Consider the following 18809-nt stretch of genomic DNA (forward strand, 5'->3'; position numbering starts at 1 on the left):
CAGTTCAGCAAAATGATTAATTCAGTTTGAATCACTGAGTCATTCAGTGACATTTCTGTCAAAATTAGTACAAAATTAGTTGTTCCAATTTAGAGGACGCCAAGTATTGTGAAATAAATGTACTGCAAATACATTTTAGTATATTTATTTTTCACTAGGTTTATTAGTGATTGTTTCGAAGATTCACTCAACAGATTTGTTCCAAAAAAGTCAAAACACTATGACAGCACTAGGTCAAAATAAAATGCAATGAAATAAAATTAAATGAATTAAAATAAAATAAAAACAAAAACAGCAACTAAACGCTATTTTGACATTCACACTATCAATCATAATCAAAATCTATATTTCACTGTTTATTATAGGATCTCACTTCACCTTTCTTTCTTTCTTTCTTTCTTTCTTTCTTTCTTTCTTTCTTTCTTTCTTTCTTTCTTTCTTTCTTTCTTTCTTTCTTTCTTTCTTTCTTTCTTTCTATTTAGAATTGTGGAAATTGGAAGCAACACTTCAAATTAAAAAAAAAATTAATTAAAAAAAAAACTGGAATCAGAATCTAACAGCCTTACTGGCGAAGAGGTTTTTCAAAAACATTACATGAAAATGCTTCCATGAGTGAAGAAACATAAACCTTAGGGCCACAGGGAATGCAAAACACTTGCTCAGATATCCCTTTTAGTTGAGAATTCATTTTTAATAAAGCTAGCATACACCATTAATAATAAAGCACACTTTAATATTCATATATACTGAAGGAAAACCTCTACGTTCAGAAGGTCTCCGAGGTCCTTTAGATGTACAAGAGTCTCTCCTTTAGGAGGGAAGCAGTGTAGTACAGTGATTTGGATGAGCTCAAGAGACCTTCTCGAGGTTGCCAGATTCTGCGCGGATGTTGTACGATATATTCTACCTTCACCGGCCCTCATGAGAACAATAGCTCCAGGCATGTGTTTACAAGAGCATGAGTAGCTGACTTAACTGCTGACTTCCTCTCAGAGAAGCTAGTTTCCCTGGCGACAGTGTCTTTGAAATCAACATGTTCTACACCCACACTGCCCTTAGATAACTGTCTATTTGTCACGGTCTGAAAAGAATGATTCCAAAATCCTTCAGGAAACATTTGTAAGTTATTTTAGCTGTTTGTGCATGTTTTTGTCCTTGCGTCATCTGTTTCTAAATGTATTCAACTTTTCCCATCTGAATGCAAGAGGTAGAAGGAGATACCTGGAGAGAATCATGCAATCGGTGGTGGTCCATGGTGCAAGAAGACTAGAATATCTGGATCCATGTAGCAGAATAAAAGAGTGAATGGAAACTAATCCCAAAACACACGAGTCGACAGGAACTGCTCATTAAATACCAGGGTAGCTAAAATAATGATGCAACATGTAAAAACATTCAGATCTTAGTGCTGGAGAAGAATAACGACAACAACATTGTACATGTAATCCCAAAAAGGAACAAGAGATAAATAATTAAAATGACCAATGAGATGACATAGGACATTTTACTAAAGAAAGAAAGAAAGAAACTCTAAAGTTTTAGAACTCCAAACTTCCTCCTCCTCATAAAAAAAAAAAAAGACAAACTCTGCAACACATAATGTTGACAAATTAATAATATTGCAGTAATATTAAAGTCCTCTGAGATAATTGTCACTGCAGTCAATAACTAAAATGCAAGATTGCCGGCAGTTACGTTTGTATTAAAACAAGTCAAATTAGCATCAGCATCATGAACAAATGGCTAACACTGGCCACATGATTGCTTATTTAAAAAACTTCAAATTAATTAACATTACACTCTAAAAAAGCTTTTTATATTACATATTTGGGTCGTGGTGCACTTTGGATGGGTTAAATGCAGAGCATGAATTCTGAGTATGGGTCACCATACTTGGCTGTATGTCACATCACTCACTCATATTTTTAACCCAAAAGTTGGGTTAGTCCATATTTGACCCAAAGTTTGATTGAATCAACGCATCATTTTATAGAGTGTAGAAATTTAAGAACAATTAATATGTGCATCCAGATGTTGTGAATTAGGTGAAAAATTTTCAAGAGAAGAAATATTGTGTGTACAAATACAAAACGGTAAATGTAATTATTAATAAATGAAACCCATTATTTCTAATTTTGCATGCAAATTTACTAGTATTAGTATTAAGAGCACAGCAGGAAAAAGTAAGCAATTAAGTAAATAAACAATAAAACATTGCCAGTTTAATCGTAATTCAGTTTAAATATTTTTGGCTCCTCAAAAAAAAAAAAAAAAAAACTTTACCAACAATACAAGTGGACCCCAGAGAACATTATTATAAGAGCCTTTAAAAAAATATCTCTATTAATTGTTTGGAAGACTGCCTACCATTTAGCATGCTTTTGCCAATTTTAACTCTGAGACAGATGAGGAAATGGGGACAGAGAGGTCGAGTGGGACCGTACACAACACAAGTGAACACTAAGTTTTTAGCTGAACCCAGTGCTACTGCTAGTAATATAAAATTACATAAATGTTTGATGAAAAACAGCTGGCATACATTCCAATTTTTAAGTGCCAAAGTCGTATCCACAGTAGTGAATATTTCAACCACATTCTCTAAAGAAATTCCCAATGACTTGTCCTAGTGACATGTCGTCTATTGCCTATACCATTGTCATTGACATACAGCTACACTTCCCCAACCTCAGCATCTATCCGCCCATGTTGAATCATTAAGATCATTACAAGGAACTCTGCTCTGCATGAAAGTTTATTCAACCGAGCATTTCTGGGACATTCTGCTTGATGAAGCTATGCATTCCCAACTGCTGTCCATGTTATGAAACATTTGATTATGTAAACACACAGGACGCATACACTTCACATCTCCAGCTGAATTTCACTTGATTTTGAATATCTCCTGATTTTGTATTGGTGCAAAAAAATACAAACAGCACATTATAATAAGTTATGAGAGCTTCAGTTGTTTGCAATGAAACTGGACAGGCTGGTGTAACAATGTGCCCAGGCGTAGCGAGACAAGCTTCAAGAGGATAGTACTTTGTCTGTCCACACTGATGACATAAATGCACAATAACATGACAAAATTACATAAAATCAAACATAGATAATGAAATGACCATGTGGAGTGTAATTTTGAACCAATGAGACAATAAGTGGTTGAGGCTATCCAGTGCAGGTGTGTACAGTTAGGTCCACATAAATTTAGACACTGACACAATTTTCATTATTTTGGCTCTGTATGCCAACAGAATTCAATCAAGATAAAACTGAAGTGCAGACTTTAAACTTTAATTTAAGGGGTTGAACAAAAATATAACATAAAAGGCTTAGCAATTACCAACATTTTATACACAGTCCTCCATTTTCAGGGCTCAAATGTAATTGGACAAATAAATATAATCATAAATATGACAAATGTTTATTTTAATATTTTGTTGAGAATCCTTTGCAGGCAATGACTGCCTTAAGTCTGGAACTCATAGACATCACCAGAGGCTGGGTTTCCTCCTTTGTGATGCTTTGCCAGGCCTTTACTGCAGCTGACTTCATTCGTTGTTTGTTTGTGGGTCTTTCTGTCATTAGCTTTGTCTTTAACAAGTGGAATGCATGCTCAGTTGGGTACTCAACAGGTGACTGACTTGGCCTGTTGAATAATCCACTTTTTACCTTCAAAAACTTGCTTTTGCTGTATGTTTTGGGTCATTGTCTACTTGTACTATACAGCGCTGTCCAATCAACTTTTTTTTTGCATTTGGCTGAATCTGGGCAGAGAGTATATCCCTATACACTTCAGAATTCTTCTTCTGGCTGCTTCTGTCCTCTGTCACATCATCACTAAACACCTGTAACCCAGAGCCACTGCAAGCCATGCACGCTCATGCCATCACACTGCTCACACTGCTTTTTTTTTTTTTTTTTTCCAGAATGTACCAAACTGTTGATTTGGCCACTCCTAATGTTCCTGCTATCTCTCTGATGGATTTGTTTTGACTTTGAAGCCTAACAATTGGCTCCTTTGACAGCATGATTTGGGTTCACAGCAATAGCTTCCAAATGCACATTTAGAATCAGCTCCAGACTTTTTACTTGCTTAATTGATGTAGAAATAATGAAGGAATAGCCTATGCCTGTCCATGATATGGCTTTTGAGTCAACTGTCCAATTACTTATGGTCCCTTGAAAAAGGGGGGAAGTACATCTTAAAGAGCTGTAATTCCTTAACCTTTCCTACAATTGTGATGAGAATGCCCTCAAATTAAAGCTCAGATTGTGCACTTTAAGTCCATATTCATTATACAACTGTAACTTGAATAAGATTTGGTCAACAGCTAAAATAATAAAAATTGTGCCCGTGTCCAAATATATATGGACCTAACTGTATATAGTGTATATTAAAAAATAAAAAAAATAAAAATAACACCTTGCTTGCCAAAGACCTTGTTTGTTTTCACTGAGAATGAGGATTACTTTCCCTAAGTGAAGATTACATTCTCAGTTTGCTTGGGTCTTTTATAACTATATTTTAAAAGAAGCAAGAAAATAAACTGCTTATAAAACCATGGTTAAAAGCCTTCATAATCATGAGTGCATTTCACCATGACTTGGAGTCTCAATGACTTCCTAGAAAAAAAAAAAAACACATTTATAACTTTAATAAAGTGCATGATGCTATTAATGACACCATAAATTGATGTTTCTCAAAAATAAATACAATTAAATACTTTCATAAATTGCGATGGAGATGTGTTTTACATGAACTAGGCAGGAAATTAACTGAAAAAAAGTTTTAAATCCTTTTTTAATTAAGCCAAATTTGACTTATGTTCTGACAATCACTTTTACTTAAGCTGTGTAGGAGAGATTATTAAAGCCCACAGCTTTCTGACAAAAGAAGTTTGACGCTGTAGTAGTGAGACACTTTTTCCCTGCACAGTTTGATCCAAAAAATGAATCAAAAGGAAGGGGAGGCAACCAGGCTGAGACACTGAAACAACACAGTAAATGATGCTTCAGGCTGACGCAGCCTACTTCAAGTGACTCAGATCAGACAATGAAAGACACGCAGAGCGGCTCTGCTACACACGAACAAGACCACACTCATCCATCTCCCTCCTACCACCTCACTCCCAAAGCTAATATGTGTAGTGAATGTATTTCCTCCCATTCATCCAGCCGCCAATTGCTCTGATAAGGAAAGAAGTTAAAAACCCAACTCTGCTGTACATAAATATTTTCACAGAGCAAAGTATGTTAGTTTGTTTATTTAGCATAATAAATAAATCCTTGGCCTGTTTGTCTTCTTAAATAAGACTAGGAGGCTCTAAAGCACAGCCAAGCAACTGGAAAAAAAACAAGACTTATGCACTAAAGAGATAGACGTCATGTACCCTTCACTATCCATTAGTTTACATGCAAAATGAATTAGATAAAAGGTGCTATAATGCTCTGTGCCATCTTCCTGGAATTTGATGCAAGTGTCTAAAAGACAGGAAAAAAATATTTTAGCCAAAGCCTCCAGACAGTAATTTGATGAAGTTTAATGGGGAGTGATGAGGTCTGTAGTCAGAGACCACCTCTTCATTGAGGCTTAATAAATACAATTATGATTGGCACAGATTGCAGGGTAGCCTTTAACTTGCCAAGCAGAGTGGCTCTTAATTAATGTCGCAGATTTCATCTGATATGCACAATAAAAGTGTAACAAGACATAGCACAACACAGAAAGGACTGGAATATTTACCTTCATAATAGATTTTAAAGCCATGCGCGCTCACAGCGAAGTCACTGGTGAGTCTCAAGGAGAATACAGATCCAGTGCTTGTGACAGGAGGTGGGATTTGGAAACCCGTTAACCTAAAGAGACCAAAGAGAAGAGAAATAAGCTTAAGTTAGAAAAGAAAGATCTTATACACATATCATCTTATAACATGTTTCGAAGCTTTCAGCACTCACTGTATGCATGGTGTTCGTTTTGTGATTTTTGTGATATTGAAACAACTGATGGTTTCTTGAGATATAATAATAAATGAATATTTTTTATTCAGCAAGGATGCATAAAATTATTCAAAAGTGACAGTAAAGACATTTATAATGTTACAAACTATTTATATTTCAAACAAACGCAACTTTTCTAAACTTTCTATATATCAAGACATCCTGGGGGGAAAAAATCCAAAAAAAAAACATATAAAGCACAACTTTTTTCAACCTTGATAATAAGAAATATTTCTTGAGAATCAAACTGTAATAATACTTTAGAGGATTGCTGTTTTTATTGTATTTTTGATGCAACAAATGGAGCCTTGGATACCAAAAATAAATAAAAATAAAATAATCTTAAAATAATAATAAATAAACCTTAAAAAAGTTTTACTAACTCCAAACATTTATATTTGTAGTGGTTTATTTGTTTTGTAACACGGAGAAGCAAAGGTTGGTCTCAAACCTATAATAATTTATTCACTAAAATAATAAATAATGTAATTTTTTTTTTCATGTGGTGCAAGGCTTCAGTTTTCTTCCCCCAGTGACACATAGATCTCACATAAGGCAATAGGCCAATAATAAAAATAAAATAAAATAAAAAACCTTAGTGCTTATGAAAACATGGCTAAAATATAGAAAACATAGTGTGAAACTAATTTGATATGGAAATGTTTAGTTAAATCTGAACCTGTCTTCTCAGAATACTAATATTATTATACATAATTTTTGTGATGTGAAAGCAGGTTTTTTTTTTTTTTTTTACCCGCTTTATTTAAGCTCCAGAATAATCCCCAGTGCTCATGTGTGCATGCAAAGTCATTTTGTCAAACCACTCCTTGGGGGCCTCCAGACATCACCAACATTATAACCCACCAGCATGCTACAGAACATATATTTAGAGGCACTGACGAAACAAATACAAATCGTGTGTTAGCAGAGCTGCTGGCTATCTCCATTTAGATAATCGATTAGGTCAGCAACATGTTAGGATCCGGAGATGTTTTTAAAAGTATGTGTGGGTATTTTCTCAAAAATGTGTGTGTCCACTAATATGCGTCACATGGACAGAATTTCTTTTGTTTATGCTAATGAACTCACAGTGAGACTGAAATATTTATAAATGGCTATGAATAATATCCTTAGGACACTGCAGTTTTGTTTGAATAATTTTAACCTTTAAACTTGTCCTAAACTTCAAAGACTGTTAGAGAATAGATTAAAAGACCTATGTTCCTGAATCTTATGTAAATTCACAAATGACCTAGTTGCTTCTTAAAAAAGAATAATCTCTTTTTTCCTCCAAATGTTTAGCCAGCCATATTAAAAAGGTGAAATAACAAACAAAACATAGTAAAAGGCTTGGAATAAAGCATTTTCCTTTTACAGGATGGGAAATATTAAGGCTAATGATTTAACATTTTTGACATAGCCAATCTGAATATTTGAAGTCTAAATTACAGCTGTTTAATTTCAGATTTAAATGTAATACACCTCTTTTATTACTTGATGCTGTACACACAATGTTTATGTAATGAAAAGTAACTTAGGAAAGAAAAAAAACTTTTATATGAAAAACTAAGTACTGTGCATCTCTGCCAAACTGCATCATGGGAAGTGAGGCATTAAATACTAAGTAAATCACCATCCCTGAATAAAGCCAACACTCTACTATTGTCTGAATTACTGCATATATTACCAGATACCTTATCATTATTCTTGCAGTACAAGGGAAATTATTTGGACCTGTGAGGCTGGATGGCACTGAATCTCCCAGTACTGACTTAATACATGTGTATGGATACATTCATGCTTTGGTGGACTTCACATGACATTTGTCCTTCTTCAGTGAGACTCCAAATCAGTTTTTTTGTACTTAATATTACAGTACAATGTTACAGTCTTGGGGGTGAGTGAAAACATGCATACAAACTGCTACTTGCATATCAGACCGCTGGACTGGGTTTTAAAGGTTGTTGGAGATCAGTGGCGCTTGAGTTTTTAAAAGGAACAGCAGCTCTGTTCAGAGTCCATCCATCCCCAAGGGCTTTGCTAACTGCTTTTTTCGACTACTGCGTGAGTTGGAACAAATCTATCTCCTCACTCTGCCCACAGCCAAAACAGTCGGGAGCCTCCACTCTCTGCTGCTCGTTAGATGATCATCGGGGCTTAAATCGCTTGGACATACTGCTTTTGGCCCGAGAACATGCAGCAAACTACTTTGTCTTCAAGCTCCCAGCCACCAATCAGCTCACGCTGCACACTTTAAAAGGCACCATACTGACAGGGTCAAAAACCAGCCTGTCATACGAGTTAGGATTAAAAGGATGGTTTAACCGAAAACTGTCCAGAAAATGAAAGATTCTTGTGTAGGCAATAGTGTCCAAGCATCAAACCTTTGACCTCAAGTGTTTCATAAAATGTTCAAAGGCAATACAGAGACAGCAAAGACTTAAGTACTGTTTGGATGGGATTTCAACATTTACAGAACATCTGAGTTAACAGGGGACTTCAGCAGTGATTTCATGTACTGGTTCAGGCAAGATTGGTAACTCTGTAGTTTTTAGACGATTGTCGGAATATGGACAGAATTAAGATCAAAGCTTATGCTGCTACTGTACGGTATAAGCGTATGTCAAAAAGTATTTCCAGAAGGACTTTTGGATTAATTCCAGCTTTTAAGCTCACAGATTTGGCTTCAGACAGGAATTATTATCACAAAACCCCAATGTTCCTCAAAATAATACAGTATTTAATTCTGTTGTAAAGGTTCGCAGGACAAAAACACCAATATTTCAACATTTTCTAGAACATTTTTTGACGTCTGCACGTATTTGTCTTGAAAGAACATTCCCTATCCTAAATAATTCATGAACAAAATGCCTTTCTCATTTTGAATGGAGAGGGCAGTCTATATTTCAATGTTCTTTCTTATGTCAAACGAGTGCTTCCAACATGGTAGAAAATTACCAAGATCCCGTTTTACCATGAAAAAAAAAACAAAAAAAAACAACAACACTTTGATCCACTGCTAGAAGAACATGAAACATTTCCACAAAGACACCATTACACCCCTGCCTCTAATGTTGCTTTATTCCTAATGTGCATTTCCCCTCCTTTTAATCCGGTAATTACATTTTGCCAAATATGCTCATTCATACTCATACTCATTTATTTCTCTGATGAGATTTCTCTGTTTCTGTCTCTCTGTCAGTCTCTCTCTCTCTTTCTGTCTGTGCCACTAGGCACATAAAGAGTGGTAAAGCTTTCTTACACAACCCAGGGAGGAATAAATAAAAACACTCAGCGTTGCCAGAGGTAGTGCAGTGGGCAATCGTGAAAAAATGAGGTGTCTTTACTGCTTAGGGTTTGATTGGAGGGTTTGATCTGCTCCAGTAACATCTGTTTCAGGGTATTCATTATATACAGTCAGAGTGGGAGCTTATGAGCCAATAAAATCATGTTATTCTGTAAGTGAAAATTCATCTTTTCGTACTTTTCTTAATCGGAGTGCAATATTTGAAGTCATAGATTTAAGTCAATTGATTTTTTCCCTCATTAAAAGTCCTCGGGTGTTAAAGGATAATGTGATTCCTCAGGGAAGGTGCAGTTCCTCTGCTTATTTGATTGTTTTCATCTTGTCGTGGTTACATACGATCGCATCTGAGAGAGTAACATGTTAGGATGAGAGTAAAGAGGGATGGGTTTAATAAATATATTTAAACAGGGCTATGAGGTCTTGTAAGTTGCTCAGGGACTTCAAACCACAAAACAAATGAACTTGATGAAGATGGAGATGTCGAGACAATTCATTTCTCTCACTGGAGAACTAGACACAGGTCAAACAGCAAGGCCATTTATTGGTTTTGTGGATCTGCAAGGTGTTCGACCAATTTAAACTGGACACCTCTGATGTCAGATGAGAGATTTTGAAACGTGGGTAGAAAGTATTTGGTGTCTTGTAGTATTACATTGATCTTTATCATTTTGAGACTTCTAAAAAGATAAAATAATGGATACTATGACAATAATTATACAATGATTTCCATTAGAGGTGTCTCACATAATGTCCATAACAGTACAGCCTCAATTATATTTAATAATCATCAACCTCAAAAAGTCCATAATCTGATCTATAGGATTCTATAGTCTATAGGATTTTGTCTAATGCAAAAATAAAACATTACCTAAAGTCAGTTGTTTTAAATGTTACAATGCAACTAATTTAACCTGCTTAATAAAGCATGAATGAATAAAAAGTTGGTACTGCTTTAAGTGTGACAGTCCAAAGAAACATTTTAACAAACTTTTAACTGGCCTATTTGCTGTTCTAGAAATAAAACAGCAATAATGCACACTTGTGATACTGACTGTAAAATTCAAAATATAATATTAAACTATGCTTGCTTTTGAGAAATCCTAAAGTGACGTGACATACAGCCAAGTATGGTGACCCATACTCAGAATTCGTGCTCTGCATTTAACCCATCCAAAGTGCACACACACAGCAGTGAACACACACACACACACGTTTGTTTTTGTGAATTGCGGGGACATTCCATAGGCATAATGGTTTTTATGTGCTATTGTCCTACACTAACCCCACACCTTCCCTTACAGGAAACTTTGTGCATTTTTACTTTCTAAAAAAAAAAAAAAAAAAAAAAAAAAAAAAAAAAACACTCATTCTGTATGGTTTATAAGCATTTTAAAAAATGGGGACATGGGTTATGTCCTCATAAGTCACCCTCTCCTTGTAATACCTGTGTCATACCCATGTCATTGTACAAAGTTGTCTCCTGATATGTCACAAAAACACGCACACACACACGCACACACACACACACACACGCACACACACACACACACACACACACACACACACACACACACAAAGACACACACACCATGAACACACACCATGAACACACACCTGGAGCAGTGGGCAGCCATTTATGCTGTGGCGCCATAGCTGGCACAACAACACAGATGGACACACTTTTGTATGAATGTACATATACACCCACACACTGAAATGTTTTGGCAGCTTCCTTTACTATACTGATTGTGTGAGTTTATTTATATTTTAAGGACATTACTTCAAAGAACATAATTTATATTCTAGCTATATGGCAAAAAGCATCAAATATATGAAAGAATGTTATAGAAAACCACATATGCAGCAATGGGAATAAAAAAAGCGACCTATAACAGTGAGTTTTTGATGACTGGCCGTACATTTACTTTTACCTTTTGACATTTTATACATCCCATCATATGGTACATTACTATTTAATCTAAATATTGGTGAAGGGGGCTTAGAGTTCAGGGAAGCTTTCAGCCAAATGAAAACAGATGATACCATGGTTGTCCCCAAAAGATGTAATGCCTCTCATGGGGAAAAACAGTCCATAAATCTTCATTTGTCAAGATGGCTCTTGCAGATACTCATTCATAACTTTGAGCTCACTTCTCTCAAAGGTCTGTGGCATATTGGAAGGCAATGGACTTAAGTTCAGAATTTATGCAATTGCCACAATTGTGAAAGTCAATAAAAGTAACCCGGGACGTTTCTTTAAAAGCAATTCTGTGTTTCTATAAATGAGAAAAACTCAAACTGACAGCTGTATAAAATTACGCACCAGGATAACTAAGCAATTTGAGAGTCTATAAAGAAAGTTTCCTCCAAAATGCAATTTTCATACATTGCTTGATGTATTAAAAAGCTGTAGTAAAGGGAAAAATGGAACAGCTTCAAGACACTGACTTGCCAGAAATATAGATCTGTTTAAACATTATTAAAGCTTCACAAGTTCACTCCAATGATAATGAATATCAGCATCCCAGTCATGTTTACTGAAATTTCCACTAATGCTTAAAGAATGTGATATCTAATATTAGCTCATTTCAGTCCATTGACAATTATGTGAGCTCAATCTTTTATCTGTTATCCATGAATCCTTGTTGTTGTTTAAAATGACCTCAAACAATGTGCAAAGTCCCCAAAGAACTAAAATGAAAAAAGTACAATAAACAATGAGAGACTGAGTTTTAGAGCAAATCCATCACAACTGACGTCTCGAAAGTTGAACGTTACATTTATGTCCTATTTCAACATGAAAGTTACACCTAGTCCAATTCATTCATTTACTGTGAATTGACAACATAACTACATTAACCTACATGAACTGTTAAACATGTAAAATATGATACAGTTACATCAATTATGATATTATCACAATATTAAGTTGACACCCTCAAGTGAGTTTACCTTAAATCCTTTATTTTAGTGGATCAGTTTAATTTCCTTTCCATTGTGTAAAAATCAAGCTACAATTAAAGTTCAAATGCCTGAGCATATTTCTGAAAGTCTTCTAAGAAGAAATACTTCCTCACACTTCAAGACGTTAATCTTTTAGGTTTCCGTTGAGCTCAAAATGTTCTGCATAACAAGAATGAACAGCATCAGTCAAGTTAAGAACCACTGCTTTAGATTTTAACTTTCAAACAGTTTCCCATCAGTAGAGTAATTAAACAAGGACAAGACAAGTGTGTGGGCGAGCGATACCTCGAGAGATTCATTCCCAATATCTGTGACCACACAGTGAATCAAACACTGTATCTCCTACGCCTCAAAAAAAATCTCAAAGTTGTGTGGCAAAATAAGGCATGCTATAGCACGCCCCAGCTGCTAATGCTGCAGCTCACTACCCAGGATTAAAACCCTTCTGTTCCTTCTATATCTGCCCAGCCAAACATACCACTCACACAGGCATACCGTCTTATCAAAATCCACATTCCATCAGCACCATACTCTCCCTCAGTGGGGGGAAATTGCCTGCATTCCACCCCAGCTCCCCCCGTCCCCCCACCCCAAAGCAATCTGCTGCTGAGGACAGTTCCAGTCTCCCACTCAAGCAGACCCAGCTATTTATATGGAACCTTCTGTTCACTAACATGGACACGGATGCACTTGTCTGGCTAATGAGCTTGAGATTTTATGAGGCAAGCACAGTGGTGTATGACAGAAGAGTGGGTTTCGCCTCTGGCTTGTTTTGCTACCTTTTTCAGTTGTTAAAGAACATAATCTTTATGTACGCAAACACTTTTTGGTGGGGATTCTTAATTATTACAGGAACAGTCTACTTAAAAATGTCATGTCATGTCATTCTAAATGACCATTTCTGACTTCTGACATCAATTCCTCAGTTGACCTCATATAATTATTTAGAGCCCTAATTAACAATTCTTCCAAAAAAAAAAAAACATTAATTTATTTGTGAACTATTTCTTTAAATGTAAGTAATACATTTCCAAGACTGCCTCTTCTGAGGTAAGTGCCTGCAAAATATATTTTAAAAAATGTTAAGAAAAATCATATTTGCAGAGTAACTTTGAAAGATTTATCACAGACCCTTTCAAAACATTGTGGTGTTTGATCTCACTGTATTTTTGGCTTTGTATTAGCTCATCTTTGTTAAGTGGAGAGACCTGTCTACTCCCACTCAGGATGACTGACTTGATCTAGAATCAGATCGGAGGCAATCAAGCGGGGGAAGTTTTGATAACAAAGGCGACCTACAGTGTGGTTGAGGGGGAGGACATCGCACGTCATATGCTGTGTGGACTCACGGAAATAATTCAGACTGTTGAATAGCACTGTCACCCTCGCCTTCATGGTGGTCTACAAAAACACAGCTCAGTCCTGACTTGTTAATCTACAGAAGCGATCAGTGAGGGACAGCCAGACTGTTTATGCAAGCCACATACTGTAGATTATCTAATACTATATCTATTCACTGGTCAGCAAGCAGTATTGCAAGCAGTATCAGTTTTGTATATTAGGGTTGTGTGTTATACCTAATGTTGTTAAATTAATGTTTATTGCATTATTTCAGTTTCATGTGTGTTACCGTGATGGTGTTTAGTGTTTGTGTGAATGACACAGTGCACCTTCTATATGTGTTATTATTTAAAAGTTGCTTGTGATGGGCTTTAGTTCATCATGTGACTTTCTCATCACCACCTGCATTTGGTGGTTATCAGTGTATTACACTGAACAAAACAGATTTCAGTACTTCAGTAGGTTGGTATATTAACATTATATCAGTTAATGAAATTACAGTATTTAACTGTAAATGTAAGTTCAAACCGCAAAACCTAAAATGTTGCTACCGTATTTTTAGCAACCACAGCTGCCGGTTTTTACCATAAATTTGACTGATTTTTTTTTTTTTACAGTGCGCATGCTGCTCTATCATCTGGGTAAAGGTTAAAACAGGCCACAGGACCATCAGCCCTCTATAAACATGCTGTTCATACCATTCATTACAGCTGGCCTAGCAAGAAAATCCATATGTCGGCAGACTCAGAGCACCATTGCAGTGACCCACAAGATCTGAGGGACCTACAAGCTAATGCACATGGGCTCTCAATTCCTAATGCACAATCACACAATAATTAATAACAGTTATTTGATGATAAATAATATAGCCAGTTTCTGAGATAAAACTTGGACCTGAGGTGAATCAAGAAGAGATCTCAAAGCAAAATATGCTGCGAGTCAGATATTAGCACAAATGAAGTTTCTGAATGGTGTAAAATCCATCATTACTATCACTGACATTTATTATCAGGGCAAGATATAATTTTCAGTCACAAGTAATGGTGTCTTTTCTCAATTTGTTAGCGCACAGCTCTGCTCATTAACAGTTTGAAGACATAGAACAATTTCATTCTTCATTCTCTTCTAAAAATGCAATAAAAATAAAAACTGAATGGGGTCATTTGTCTCTGAAAAAGAAACAGGTGAGAATAAAAGTCAGAGATATAGTAATAATGTACGCTTAAGAAGAAAGATGAATCAGAGACTATCACGTATAACAGCAGTTCTCAATTGCAGTCCTCGCACCCCCCAGCTCTGCATATTTCGCACGTCTCTCTGTTAACACACCTGATTCAGATAATCAGCTCGTTAGAAGTGAGCTCCGTGCATGAACTATGCTCCAATTGACATGGTCCCTACACAGTGTTCACTGCTCCCTACTCCCTGAGCAGGGGAAATCTGTTTAAGTTTACCTCACTTCAAGATATTCATTCACGGATTTGCACTGCACAACGTCTTCACACACGAACAACTTTGAAATCAACATAAACAATCTAAACTAACTTCAATCTCACTTCAATGCACTTTGAATGGAACATATACGTTCGCTTCGAACTGGAATCATGGCGGAATATCCTGTGATGTCCACTTCGCAGGGCACTACGTTCGAATAGAACAATCGTCTAAGCCGTAAGAGAAACATACAAAATGTGCAGAGCAGGGGGGACGCGGGAACTGGAATTGAGAAACACTGACATATAATATCAGCCTTACATGACATGAATCATTAAGTACATTTATTTTCTCTGTTTGTATACATGCAATGAATAATGACCTTCTTCAATTGATTTGCTATTCGTAACCCAATTATAAATGATCAAAAACTCTCAATGTATACAAGGTACACTTTTAAGATGAATGATACTGACGAAAGCTTGTTTAAGGATGTTGTCATTGTGCAAACCAGGAGATCAAAGGATTATTTCATACAGAATGTACAGTAATTTGGTGCCATTCCTGAAAGTAAAGACAAAACACTGTGCAAATAGAGGGATTTGAGGTTTCTGGTTTGAATAAAGCTCTTAGGTTATTTCTGGAAACATTGACAAGATCTTCATATGTCATTTACTCGCTGCTTTAAATAGCAGTTCACATCAAACCATCTTTCACTGATCTCTCTGAGCACATGCAGAACAAAGAGCATTTGAATAAACAACCCAAGGCTGAGAAATAGAAGTTTGCTTCTACTAAACACAGTCACACCAATGAAGAGAATACAAGTATGATTATTACTGAGAAACAGATTTATTGTCTTCTTTAAGTTACTTCAAATTTGAATAATATTAAATGCAGTACAGCTCTCACTTACAGCAGAATACCTCTTTAAATAAGATCTGAATATGAGAATAATATTCTCTAGAGTGTTACAGATTTCAGCTACCCAAATCACGGGTGCTTCTGACTGTGACTGTGACCAATTAAGTTCAGAGAAAGAAACTCTGCTAGATCCTCTGCAGAACTTACATCTGTTTATAATCTATAATCATATGATATTCACAGTGTTATGTCTTACAACAATTTGTTTTGACACATTTATAAAATCTTGTAGTGTTATATAAAGTTTCAATTATTCATGTTTTATTATTATAATACTATACATATAAAATTACATAATGCACACACACAGTTTTATATATATATATATATATACACACACACACACACACACACACACACACACACACACAGACAGACAGACAGACAGACAGACAGACAGACAGAAAGACAGACAGACAGACAGACAGACAGACAGACAGATAGATAGATAGATAGATATAGTGAATATATATGAACAATAGTATTAGTATATTATAAAAAGTAGATGTATTTATTTATTTATTTTTACGAGGGTTTGCTCTCAATCATCAGGTTTTACTCATACATCACTGACATGAAGCTTGGATGAACTACTCAGATATGACCTTTTCAGATTTTTTTTTTAAACCTTGCAGCTACAGGTGTACCACATCCTTTAGCATAATGAGAAAAATAAGTCTGTTTGTAAAATGCAGCTTCTTTTCTTGATCAGTACAGAGGGTCCATTACATCTAATGCATGATAAAGTGAGAAATCTGAGATTTTAGGGGGAGGAAAGTCCATTAGCTCAAAATCTATTCAAATGGTGCAATTAGCTCTGTTCCATGGATATAAAGGGCCCGTGTGGCTCCAGTATTTGGACTTATTTTTCTTAGTTCTCTGCAAGTTAATAACCTCTCTCTCACTCTTTCTCTTCAGATCTCTTTCTCATCACGTCCTCTTCCTTTCTCTTTGCAAATCATTCCATTGCATCCACACGGATAACAAGGAAAAAAGCACCCACGGCCATGGCACTTCAAAGACCCTGGTCAAATATTGACATATAGAAATTACAATTATCTGATTTCCCCTCACAGGCAATTAGTTTCACAGTTCTGACCATGAACACTTTCCAGTCATGAAACCTGAATGCCTCATAATGCGATAGATTGATTTCTCATAGGAAAGCTGTTTCTCTTTTTTTGAAAAGGCTGTTCCCACCGTCACCTGGAGCTGTGTGCCAGTGGCAGCATAATGATGCACAGCACTGGCTAGAAAATAATGTTTAGAGAGGACACAGAGGCTAGTTGTCACTTTTACTATACTGAATATCTCAGGGTTCTCTATTAAATATTTTACTGTCAATGCCCAGAAGAAAGAAAAATGAAGAAGAAAAAAAAGAAAGAGAGTTAATTCAACAAATGCTGAATTTATATTTCATGATAACATACCCACAGACATGAGAACCTACCTTTAAATTGCCTGCTGTAAATTTAACAGCTAAAATTAAAACGGAAGAAATTATGAAAAAAAAAAAAAAAGTTAAAAAGTATAAGCTAGCATACAATTTGAAATTAATCACAGTTATAACACAAGCATGGACATTTTTTGTGGAACTGGACTTTGAGTTAAAACCTTCCAGTTACTGAGATACCTGGGTCTCCCCTCTGCAGGTTGTTAGATTCAAGTTAGTCTCGTCTTTAAATTGACGGCTGAAGGTCTGGAATCCATGGCAGCTTTCATTGGCCAAGGCCCGCCCATGAGGCCGTTTGACCGACATGTCAAACAACCAATCACAGTTTGTTTTGTTCAGCATCATGTTTCGGGGCGTGGAAATGTCGCCACAATAACAGACCGGTGTGTAAAACTCTCGGCCGTATTTGAAAGATTCTGTGACGCAAACTTTAAATATTTCACATACTTTTGAAACTCCAGTGTTTAGTTGATCTTGATAAGCGCTCATCGTCACAGTTGTAAACACTACGGATTTCTTCTGTAGTGAGGGGGTTTGGCGTCACAGCATCTTTGTTTCCAGACAGAACTTTAAAGAACGTGATACGCATGTTTCCTGGAAATCCTGTAGAATTCAACCAATCCGATGAAGATTTCAACACTCCTGAAGTGTTTCCACTTTTGTGTCCCATATGTATCAGACGTTTAGCCAACAGTCCGTGGGCGTGACGTCGGCGGCTGAGACTAGATTCAAGTAGACGCAGGTACTCCAGAAGTAAATGCTGTTTGGCATTCAGACTGTGATTGAAACCCACCGCATTTGCTGCCATCTGTATGGACGCCCTTTTCAGAGATTTTTTTTTTCCTTCAGGGTAAGGGGACTTGGGATGACAGGGTGGAAGGAAATAGAAGAGAAAATAATCATTCTATCACTCTTGGTAAGGATTGACATTTGGCTGATGGGATGAACATTAATAAGAGCACTGCTGAATATTTAATGCCACTGCCATTCTGCTCTAATGTGTGCCTGACTGCACTTATTTGCTGGAAATGTGAGAAATTTATCAAACCGTGCTGGTCATGCCTACATAGTCATTTGTTTTCTGGACTATTCTAGGCAGGAATAACCTGGAGTGCAGAGTGACCCTTATGGGAGCCTGGATGCTGCAGAGATATATGCTACACCGCTGTAAACTCATTAGCATGTTGACGCATGTTCATTCATATGTACATAAAATATCTGTCCATGCATGACATACAATTATGATTGTTTGCATATGGAGGGTTGCATGCTTTGCGTGCATTAGCTTATGATTCATATTAGGTGAACTGTTTTCATTTCAATTTGCATAAATAACTTTGACTTTCATAACTTGCTGACTAGTGCATGGCCATTTTTCTTTTAATT

General features: G+C 36.2%; 1 protein-coding gene across 5 annotated transcripts in view; it reads right to left on the reverse strand.

Moving 5' to 3' along the window:
• csmd3b (CUB and Sushi multiple domains 3b) overlaps positions 1-18809 on the reverse strand; it is a 370548-nt gene that overhangs the window by 279050 nt on the left and 72689 nt on the right. For all 5 annotated transcript variants that reach the window (XM_042745476.1, XM_042745479.1, XM_042745477.1 and 2 more), the window contains exon 3: positions 5747-5859. In XM_042745476.1, the coding sequence (XP_042601410.1) occupies positions 5747-5859 (113 nt within the window). The remainder of the gene's footprint in view (positions 1-5746; positions 5860-18809) is intronic.

Source organism: Cyprinus carpio, chromosome B19 (genome assembly GCF_018340385.1).
Source record: "Cyprinus carpio isolate SPL01 chromosome B19, ASM1834038v1, whole genome shotgun sequence".
In the NCBI taxonomy this organism is placed as follows: domain Eukaryota; kingdom Metazoa; phylum Chordata; class Actinopteri; order Cypriniformes; family Cyprinidae; genus Cyprinus; species Cyprinus carpio.